At 47.8% G+C, this 11,438-nt stretch overlaps 1 protein-coding gene across 4 annotated transcripts in view; it reads right to left on the bottom strand.

Annotated features, from left to right (window-relative positions):
• Positions 1–11,438, bottom strand: part of LOC149332814 (unc-112-related protein-like) — a 35,406-nt gene that overhangs the window by 8,550 nt on the left and 15,418 nt on the right. For all 4 annotated transcript variants that reach the window (XR_016285263.1, XM_089558411.1, XM_089558412.1 and 1 more), the window contains exons 5-8: positions 8,063–8,262; positions 2,545–2,755; positions 1,182–1,354; positions 16–146 (exon numbers count right to left, since the gene is read on the bottom strand). Coding sequence is in view for 3 of the 4 variants with exons in the window: in XM_089558411.1 (XP_089414537.1) it covers positions 16–146; positions 1,182–1,354; positions 2,545–2,755; positions 8,063–8,262 (715 nt within the window). In the remaining variant the exon portion in view is untranslated. The remainder of the gene's footprint in view (positions 1–15; positions 147–1,181; positions 1,355–2,544; positions 2,756–8,062; positions 8,263–11,438) is intronic.

The raw sequence follows: 11,438 nt of genomic DNA, 5'->3' as shown, positions 1-11,438 counted from the left end.
GGGGTTGAGGCTCACCTTTGAGGTTGATGACGTACGAGGGGCTTCCACCGCCCTCGTATTCCTCCCTAGACTTGTAGATGCACATGCGTGTCTCCTTGAAGATGAAGAACATGCGCTTGAAGCCCTTCAACGTGAATCGCTTGGGCCTGTGCATGACACAGAGGTGCAATGTGAATTTCCGTGAATGAGATACAATGTGTCAAATGAGCGTGGTCAGTGCCTGAAGGAGACTGGCTGCTGCTAATGCATGTCGAAAAGTATGGCACCAGTTGACACACGCCATGTGAAGTGACCAATACAAAGGAAGCTGAAGGCACTCAGAAAGATGTTCACGCATGGCTGTACTCGGCCACATGGATGCTAGGCCACCTTGGGGGATTCCCCTAAACACTGAACCCACACAATAGCACAGCTTGCAAAGTTAGAGCTGCCATCACTTTTTTGCCTTAAGGGGGGACACTGGTCTTGAAAAAAAAAATTTTTATTAATGAAGTCACAGTTCCGAAATCTTCAGGGAATATGTATTTTTTGTGTGCTGATTCTAAATATGTCATTTAATTTCATGTAAAATGATTCCTTGAGCACTTATGCACTTTTTATGCTAGTATTTTGCGGAGAGTTTTGAAGAAAATTTGCTGCAGGAAACTCGCTGAAATGCATGCCATTGGGTTCTGCTGACACCAAGGAATACAATAAGGGTAAAATTGTCTTCCTGCCTATCATAGAACTTAGGTTGTAGAGCTTTGAAGTTGGTGCTTCAGAAATGAGAAGGAAAGTGTGTATTCCTGTGTGTGAAGTGGCAGCTTCAGTACCCTATTACTCAAGTTCTATGATAGCCAGGATGATAATTTTAACCTTATTGCATTCCTTGGTGTCAAGAGAACCCAATGGCATACATTTCAGCGAGTTTCCTGCAGCAAATTTTCTTCAGAACTCTCCGCAAAATACTTGCATAAAAAGTGCATAAGTGCTCAAGGAATTGTTTTACACGAAATTAAATGACATATCTAGAATCAGCACACAAAAATACATGTGCCCTGAAAATTTCTAAACTATGACTAAATTAATAAAATTTTCTTTTCAAGACCAGTGTCCCCCCTTAAGGGAGGATAGCAAGTGCAGAATTGCACGAACTTTCAGAGCACAACGTGATTGTTTAGAAGCAGCAGTGGTGCACTCACTTGAGGAAGCGCAGGTAGCTGTGCAGCTCAGGCACCTGGGTGATGTTGGAGGTCTCGCTGGCAATGGCCGTGCCCTCCAGGGTCACCTGGAGGTCAGTCAGGGCCGCATCAATGTCATCCTCACCCTGGGAGAAGTCGGGCTGCGAGCTGTTCGCCTGCAGGTTCACTTGGAGCTGACAAGAAAGGGACAAAAGCGAATCAACGAATGACTGCTACTTGGCAAGGACGTGTGGCAGTGGACAACACAGCAAATAAATGTGTATTCAGTGGGATCAAGGGTTGTCGCACTCCCGAGCTCTTGAGAAACCTGCAGCAGAGGTTTCCCGCTGCAGCCATTTCACTGCACTCGGGCAGAAACTGGTGAGTAATTACTGCCCTAACTATTAGAAAATAAATTACGCGATCAATCTCTTCACTGACTGATGAAAAGTGTGGTCAGTAAACATATTTATTCAACATTTCGACCAGGGATACGCCTTAGTCGCTGTACAAAAAGAAACTTTTTTACAGCTCATGTCGCAATAATCAAGTCTCTGACAGGTCATCATTGCCCGTAATATTAATGAGCAACTATGCAAATGGAGCAAAAATTTTGGGGCGATCAATTGCACTGATGTGGAGGAACTGTGACAGCAGTCTTCTTCCACCCTCCAAGCTATCCCAGTCCCAATTCTATTCAAACACTGATTCTATTTCAATTCCAACTATGCAACTGCACAAAACGTCGCACACTGTTAGATGGCGGCAAGTCCTCATGCCACTGTATTGGTAGGTGGCTGCTTCAAATACCAGTGGGGCTTGTAAGACCGAGGTTGCTCTTCTGTAGCAGTGTGGGATCGAGTAGCTACCGCAAGCTTCATTTCTGCATAGGCAGCTTTTTGGTTTAGGTTTAGGTTTATTGGGGTTTAACGTACCAAAGCAACTCGGGCTATGAGGGACGCCGTAGTGAAGGGCTCGGGAAATTTTGACCACCTGGGGTTCTTTTACGTGCACTTACACCGCACAGTATACAGGCCTCTAGAACTTTGCCTTCATCGAAATTTGGCTGCCGCAGCCAGGATCGAACCCGCGTCTTTCGGGTCAGTAGCCGAGCACCATAACCACTGAGCCACTGCAGCGGGGCAGGCAGCTTTTCGGAAGGCTGCCTATTTTGCATGTAGGCCTGCTGTTGTCCAAGTCATTTTCTTCTTGGCCATTATTCGTCCTGGCGTCTCCTTCCTCACCCGTACACGCGGAGAGGTGGACGGTATAGAGAGGCGAATCCCCCCAAAAGCAGGTGGAAGCTTCACACAGGCCAATTTTTGCCAGCATGGCCCAGCATTAGAACAACAAGAAACGGCAACCAAAGCGCACACACACACACCTGGAGTGCAGCGAAGAGCATCATCTCCTCTTCAGTGCAGTCAATCTCCTCAGTAAGCAGGGCCCAGCGTGCCTGTTCATAGATCTGGTTGATGCGCACAGCATCCTTGCGTGGGTTCAGGTCGTAGAACGAGTAGAACTTGTAGCGAAGCTGCAGCAGGTCAAACTCCCGCACGTCCTGCTCCATCAGCGACAGCGATGAGTCCAGCCACCTGCATGCACCAGGGCAATCAAGCTACAGGGTCTGGAGAATGCCTTGCAGCCAGACAGGGCTGCCCGTTCAAACCGTGGTTACGTACAGGACGTACCGTGTATTGCCAATTATAAGTCGCCTCCAATTATAAGTCGACCCCCTTTGGGCAAAAAAAAAGTTGGACTCCGAATTTAGGTCGACGCTGCCGCACCCTGCAGTCCTAGCTCGCCCAAAAAGTTTTTCAGAAGGCCGAGTCATAAAGAAACATTTAATTGTTCACGAGAAATCTCTGACTCGTCGTCGCTTGTGAGGACACAGTAGCGATCTTATGAGCCACTGCTGCCGCTGGTTTGTCGATAACAAGTTGCTATCGTATTAAAACGAACCTTTGGTGCATATCTCAATTAAATTCAAGTTTTCTAAAGCAGATCCACTTTCGCACCGTGTCTGACAACTATTATGGAATTACGAGCGCACGGGATGTGATATTATCCGCGACTCGGTCGAGAGTACTTTTGACCCCGCATATAGGCCGACTTTAAGACTCCGCGTATACGTCGACTCTGACTATAAGTCGACCCCCCAACTTTGGAAGGACATTTAAAAAAAAACTTCGACTAATGCGCGGCAATATAGAGTATTTATGTGGGCTAGGAAAAAAAAAAAAAGATAACACACTGCAGCGCCTTCACCTAAAACGCCACCTAGTGAGAGGAGCTGGCGATGCTCCATTCCTTAGCATCAATAACGGGCTACTGGGCTGCAAGTCAACGCTGGGATAAATTTCTTCTTGAGCACCTGCATCCCATCAACTTCTGTGGTGAACTGTACACTACAGAGAACGAAAAGCAGTAACAAATGCACAAAGTCTGATGCACAACACTCCAACTAAGTTGTAGCAAGCTATGACAATGTTTTTTTTACAGTCTTTGGCTTCATGTGATGCACGACTCTTTTTGGTGCATGAGGCCTGATATGGTACAACTGAGTGATGAAGGAGCCATGAAAAATATTTTTATTGAAGAGCTGCATTATAAAGGGGAATGCGGAAATTTTTTCTATTTCTTGCAATAAAGTTGGTGGTAACAGGGAATCCCACTCAGGCAGCGACTGCCCACTGTGCCTCTGCATTGTGATGCCCCATTGGTGCAGCAAGCACCTCCTCTAGAACACAGGGGAAGCTCTCTTTACAGGCAGAAATGGGAAGGAGGAGGATACAGATGCCAGAGAGCCACAGTTTTGCCGCCCCCTGTACTAAAGTGTCCCAGCAGACACCTATAAAACGAAGCTGTGATAGAGCACTAACTTATCAGTAAGCATTGAGTTTGCAGCAAAGCCCTTTGCAAGGCTGGAATTAAGTGTGCAACATACTTTGTCAAAGCCAGACATTTTGACAAAAAATTCAGGGGGGCACTTTGTTGACCCAAAGTGCAGTGAGGTGGAAGCCTTAAGCGCGGTGTTGCTGCTTGTGTCACTGATGTGCGGTTAAGCTGTTAAGCTTCGCCTCTAAGCGTGAAATGCGACAGCGTCTTGCAACGCTGCCAGGGAGCCCATAGAACACCATCGCCCATTCCACTGTGAGCAAGGTAAATTGGTTTTTGAGGAAAGGAAATGTACCTCTCTTGCATATCTCGGTGGACACCTGAACCTCCCAGTAAATGAATGAAGACGCGTGACGCGCCTTTGTCCACTCTAAACCATTGAGTTGAGCTGGCACGGTGGAGTGGTTGCGTGCTCGTCTCGCACTCCGGAGACCCTGGTTCGATTCCCCAGGTCACTATTCGGTTTTATTTAATTGTCTGGTCTGACTAGAAAGGTTAATTAGGCTAATTGGATAACTAAACCCAGTCCCACTTACTTGGAGCAATACTATACCTTCCCTTTAATTGGTTGCATGGTTACTACCCAAAGTATGGTTTGGTTTATGGGGTTTAACGTCCCAAAGCGACTGAGGCTATGAGAGACGCCGTAGTGGAGGGCTCCGGAAATTTGGACCACCTGGGGTTCTTTAGCGTGCACTGACATCGCACAGCACACGGCGCCTCTAGAATTTCTCCTCCAAAGAAATTCTAGCCGCCGCGGCCGGGATCGAACCCACGTCTTTCGGGTCAGCAGCCGAGCACCATAGCCACTGAGCCACCGCGGCGGCTTAGCCAAAGTACAATTGACCCAGTTTGAAATTCACGCACTGTGACGCCACGACCATTTCGACCAACTGAAAAGCGTGACATTCCTGTTGACAACTCCTGTTTACAACGATGAGGCATTAAAGGCCTTAATAAAGCATTCTTGCACGAAGCTAGCCAAGCCTTTCATGGCAGATCAACAATGACAGCTAAGCTGGCGGAAGCATTTTGCGAAGCAAATGTTGCAACTGCCACTGAGGAAAGACGGCCAGGGAGAAGTGGGCTGCTGTGAACAAGTGCAGCTCATTCATTCGACCTTCGACACTGCACTGCAGGGTCCGTGGAAGCGACCTCAGCGAGCAGTACTGTAGAACAAGCAAACAGCGCCAAAACTGAATCGCACGTTTCAGCCGATCGAATCACCCATCGGGGCAACAAACAAATCTTGAGATTCGTCACCGTTTACTTTGCATAGCCACAAGGACATCCAACCGATGCCGCGCTCCTTTATTTGTCTGAGCCTCTCTTTCCGGGCCACTCTACAATGAGGCCGTGGCGTCCCCAAGCCATGTCTTTTTCAAATTTTGTTCGCACACTACAGATGGAGAGGCTGACTGAAGGGAGAACGTCCCAAGAGACACCAAAGCCGTGGCGTTTATTTTGCCTCTTTCCTGTCTGCCAGCCCCCCCCCCCCCCCCCCCCCTTTTTGCTTTTGCTGTCGTGTCTTCCAAGCCAGCTGGCGTTCATCCAATTCTCCACAGGAAGGGGAGGAGGGGTTGCACTCTTGTTGTGTCAGTGTGCAAACCTCATTTTTGCAGGTTTTTTTTCTCTTTCTTCTTCCTCTGAGTCTCTAAACTTCATCCTTCTGCCTGTTGTCTTTCCACAGAGTGCACCCCCCCCCCCCCCCCCCCCTCCAGTGGCCCGCAAAAGCCATCATCGTCGCTGTCGTTTCTGTTATTTGAAAAACATAAATCAGGCACAGGAAAAACAAAACTCAACGCAAGGCAACAAAGAGAAGAAAAGCGAAGAGGTCATTGGGCGCATCAGTCATGCCAACACTGGCTGCTCACGACGGCTCCTGATGAGGCCAGCTAGCACCGCTTTCTTATAAGCATTTTTCTTTTTTTTTTTAAACATGACAACAAGGAGAGGAACTCTGGTGTTGGAACAAGCACCGGAGTACGTGAAAAAGTGTTCGCTGGCAAAACTGCCAGGTCGGAATTGAAACAACAGATGCGGTGTGCTGTGAGGAGTGGATGGCTCAAGATTAATTTTCACCAGCTGGGCGCGTGTACTGGTCCAACAATGCTTTTGCATTTTGCTCGAAGCTGCAGGCACAACTTAGCCTCAGCAGCCCAAAGGTGAGGTAATAAAAAAAATGAACACAGGCAATGCAATTATTGCACACGAGTATAAGTCTAACTTTTGGCTCACTAAAAATAAGCAGTCAATGTACTAGTGGGTCAAAGCCTTGAATGGGGTCAGGTGAGTGATGGAGGGCATGGCATAGGTTTCCTATCTGCAGGTGGCTTGCAGCTGCTACTTCTGTTTAAGGGAGGCGTAGCGCGAAAAAAGACAGGGACGAGAGAGACACAGGACCAGCGCTGGTCCTGTGTCTCTCTCGTCCCTGTCTTTTTTCGCGCTACGCCTCCCTTAAACATGCTTTACCAACTGGCCCAGAACACCACTATGCTCAAGCTACTTCTGGAACTGGAAACAGGACGTGGTCTCTTGTTACTGCGCAGAAAGAAGGTTTGGTTTGGTTCATGGGGCTTAACGTCCCAAAGCGACTCGGGCTACGAGGGACGCCGTAGTGTAGGGCCCTGGATGATTTCGACCACTCGGGGTTCTTTAACGTGCACTGACATCGCACAGTACATGGGCCTCTAGCATTTGTCGGGATCGAACCCGCATCTTTCGGGTCAGCGGCCAAAGCACCACGACTACTGAGCTACTGTGGCGGCCTATATGTAGTAACAAGATGCAAGCTCATGACTTCAGCCTTTGCAAACATAGAATTACCAGAGGGAAAGCACAGAAGTACATATCTGCAAATCTGTGCTTGTTGAGAGCATGCCAGCCTATCTTAGAAACTGAGAATAAGTAGATAGTCTTTACTTCACAGGTTGTTGGTACGAGCCCACTTAAAAAACGGTTCAAAGTTATGCACTCTGGTTTTGCTAAAAGTCAGCTCTTCATAGCCTGCATTGGCAACACCATCTAACAGCATGTTCTCACTGGGCTAGTTTAGGATCATCGTAGCGGGAGTTCGTGTATGTTCATTTGCCAAAGCTAAAATCCGGGCAGTTGTAAGGTATGCTGCAGTGAAGGGCGCCAGGTCCTATTCAATATGATTGTGTCTAGAACCATAATATATTGTAACCCAATCCTGTGAAAGAGGCTAGCAGCATGATCGAAATAAACTAAATAAGCCCTTGTACTTTCCTTTACCATGCACCATTATTTAAAAGGAATGGACTCTCATTAATTTGAACTGAAGCTTTGACCCATCAGCATCAAGTGTTCGGAAAAAGCTCGGACAACTTTTTGGGACTCTGCCAGTGCAGACTACTCAGAGTTGACCGTACATGTTTTGCTTTATGGTGAGACCCCTGTTCCTGTGACCCCACCCCGAGTGGTCATGTCGCTGAAGCTCTTTGCAGTTGTCAAGTAAGTCTGCAAGCCAGGCCAAGAGAGAGAAGATGAAAAGAAGGAAGACGAACAAAATCAGAAGAGAGAAAGAAGTAGAGGGAGAAAATGGAGGGACAGCGTGGCTTTCATGCGTCAACTAACGCGTAGCCTAGTTAAGACAGTCTTTTTCTTTGTTTCCATTGAAATGCTGGTAGGTACTGTGACTGGGAGTGTGACGTCTTTATTGCTTGGCAGAAGCGTGCCATGGGCACTGAGTGGGACAACATGGTTGGTTGGTTGGTTTATGGGGTTTAACGTCCCAAAGCGACTAAGGCTATGAGAGACGCCGTGGTGGAGGGCTCCGGAAATTTCGACCACCTGGGGTTCTTTAACGTGCACTGACATCACACAGCAAACGGGCCTCTAGAATTTCTCCTCCAAAGAAATTCAACCGCCGCGGCCGGGATCGAACCCGCGTCTTTCGGGTCAGCAGCCGAGCACCATAACCACTGAGCCACCGCGGCATGGATAAACGGAATGGGACAAAACAGGGCACAACCCATACTCACCCCGCATTGAGGCGTGCCCTCTCGACGAGGGTCTTGGGCCTCAGCAGGGCCGCCTTGATGTCCTGTGGGGGCTTGTTGGGGCTCTGGGCCAAGGGCAGCTCGTACTGGGAGCTGAAGCTGCTGTCCGGGGTCAGGAAGCTCCCATTCAGTCCGGGCGGGATGCCATTGTTGAAGCTTGATGTGTTCCAGTGTGTGACTGACTGCACGCAAACAGGGCAGAAAAAAGGAGGCCACGCTCTGAATACACGACGCCTCAGGGGTCTGGTGTGTACAGTGCAATCCACTTATAGCGATGTCGAAAAAACCGGAAGATCTGATCGTTACAACTGGTTATCATTATAGCTCGACCGGCAAAAAGAATGCACCCATATATTCCCTCATGCATGTAGCCAACGTCGCCGGCACTCCTGTCGAGGGCGCACAGCGTCTCGGCGCTCTGCCAAGCTCGAGCGAGCCATGGCCAGAGAACATGCCGCGATGTTATCGGCGAACAGCATCTTGGTGCGCTGACAAGGTGTACGCTGCGGACAGCGCCAAACGGGGGAGCGTACCATGAAAAGCTAACACTTCAAAAAAAAAAAAAGGTAAATTCTGAACCACCTCAATGACAAAGGTGGGGAGGGGGTTCACAGATATCGCCGGCGTCACTTTTTACCCAGTTCACAAATGCACGAACTGGCAAAAACTGCGTTTGTGCGAGACAGCGGCCAAGCAAGCTCCTCCCTTCAGCGATTGCGACAACGATAGCGCTTGGTTCCCAACGCCGTAAGCAAGGCTCACCCATGGATTAATTTAGCAACGCCTCTCAGTTTTTGAAGTTTTTTACATCATTTGATTCAAAGTAAATTATTTTTATGCGTAGCATATTGCAATCACTCAGTTCAGCCCTTGGGCGCGGCCGGGCAGCCACCAAACCACGTTAAAAAAACAAAAAAAAAAAAAAAAAAACGCCTGAGCATGGTGACGGTTGCCACCGCCCCGTTTCAAAGGGGGCGCTCCTATCCATCCATCCATACGTCACGGAGGAAAAGCTGCTGAGAAAATGGAGTGCCGCCAAGCAATACCTCGCGCAAAAAGACCACGCAATATGCAACGCATTCTTGGCTTAACCAAGCTAAGCCTGGGCATTTTTTATCAAACTTTCAGAAAAATTTTGTTGGTAAACACCTTCCGGGTGGCCAGAATCCTAACGTTGCATTTGTTATTTCGCTGGTAATTGTATAGCTATGTACAGTTTATTTTTACACAGAGGCAATGGGAGAATTGATAAGGCTCAAGAATTTGATCGTTATAAGCGCAATATCGTTATATCTGGTATCACTACAAGTGGATTACACTGTATCACCAGCAGCAGCAGAACAGTTTCTGCCTGCGTTTTACGTGTCACATTCTGCCCCCACGCCAATCAATAGGCTCGGCATGCAAAAAGCTCCTGCCTAAATCTGTGTGCCTTTTAAACATTACCATCAGCCTGACTACTCCCACTGCAGGAAAGTCCTCTTCCATGTTTCTCCAATTAACCCTGTAGCGCTCAGTGGTTATGGCACTCGCCTGCTGACCCAAAAGATGTGGGTTCGATCTCAGTAGCAGCAGTCGAATTTTGATGGAGGCGAAACGCTAGAGGCCTATGTATTGTGCGATGTCAGAGCACGTTAAAGAACCCCACGTGGTCGAAATTTACGGAGCCCTTCACTACGGCGTCCCTCATAGCCTGGGTCGCTTTGGGACGTTAAACCCCATAAACCTACACCTAAAACTCACCTGCCCACTGCTATGCTTGCCTTCTCTTGGAATCCATTCAGTCACCCTTAACCCTTAATCTGCCACACCCGAGATAACTCGGGCTAGCACATATGCACACCCCCTGCCTCTCCCGAGTTAACTCGTTTTGGCTTTTTAACTCACCCCTGCCGCTCCCGATAATACTCGTGAAAAAAAAAAACTATGCCAACATGTAGCGCCATCTATGGAGAGACTCCGTAAATTCGTAGATCTTGTAAAATAACTTTTAAACAACAGATGGCGCGCATGTTTCCACATCCGGGTCACTTCGCTCTGGTCTGCGCACCTCAGCCATGAGGCTATGTGGCACACTCGTCCGCGCTTTGACGGATGAAGAAATTCAAAATTGCTTGTGAATTCGGAGTCCAATGATAATGAGAACGAGGAAGGAGCCCACCTAAGTGCCTTGTCGAGTGATGACAGCGATGAAGTCCCCCTGCCACCAAAAAATCCGCGTAAGAAGAGGAAATCCGACAGGCCAGATTGGTGCTGGAAGATTTCATTCATTACAACTAATATCTATAAGATTATCCTGAATAAACATGTCTACATGTCCTGCAGAGCATTTTAGGGCGTTACTAGAAAAAAATTTCCAGGAAACTAACATGCAAAAAAAACCCGGCAGGGGGTGTGCAGATGTGAGAAAAAAACCTGGCAGCGAAAGGGTTAAGGACCAGTGATTTTATCTTCCCTCGCATTACATGCCCTGCCCAAGCCCATTTCTTCCTTTTGATTTCAACTAGGATGTCATTAACCCGCATTTGTTCCCTCACCCACTCTGCCTGCTTTCAGTCTCTTAGCGTTACACCTATCATTTTTCTTTTTACAGCTCGCTGCGTTGTCCATAATTTAAGCGGAACCTTTGTCGTTAGCCTCCACGTTTCTGCCCCATAGGTGAGTGACGGTAAGATCCAGCTGTTGTATACTTTTCTCTAGAGGGATATTGGCAAACAAAACAATGTAATCCAAACAGTTGACAGCAGTTCATGGTCTCAAGACTGAAAACTAATTTTACAGGTCTGACAGACCGTTCTCAACCGTCGTATGAGAGCATCCAAAGACACGATCGTACTATCAAATCAAATGTAATCACGTCACTTATTTTCGTGACATAAATGATGTGTCTTGGCGAACTCTGTGAAAAGAAGGGCTGCCACAAGTAAGTGGAACCAGTATAAGGCACTATGCTCATTGGAGAGCGGAGTGGTTACAAATAAATGCATAAATGTGGAGAATGAAACAAACGTGAGCTGTCAGTTCAGAAGGTGGATTCTGACTAGCTACGATAGCACTTTGTGAACCCACGATGTTCCTCACCTACAGCAGTTAGCATGGGAAGGTAACTGTGTTCTTCTGACATCCTCGTCAAGAAGGACAGTGAAAAACCATGGGTTCCACAAGAGGCGATTCCAACATTTTGAGCATTGCACGGGATGCATTCCTGTCCCTTTGCAGTTCTGCTGGGTCGCATTCCAACAACAACAATATCTTCTATTGGACATATTAAAATGGCATCCCAGTAACCGGGGGGGGGGACACAATATGCTATGGTTACCAAATCCCACATAAGGCCTGTTCGATCCCCCCAGCACAG

Source organism: Amblyomma mixtum, chromosome 8 (genome assembly GCF_055824585.1).
Source record: "Amblyomma mixtum isolate Tamu chromosome 8, ASM5582458v1, whole genome shotgun sequence".
In the NCBI taxonomy this organism is placed as follows: Eukaryota; Metazoa; Arthropoda; class Arachnida; order Ixodida; family Ixodidae; genus Amblyomma; species Amblyomma mixtum.
Note: the sequence above shows the minus strand (reverse complement) of the source record. Positions and strands in the feature narration are given on the sequence as shown.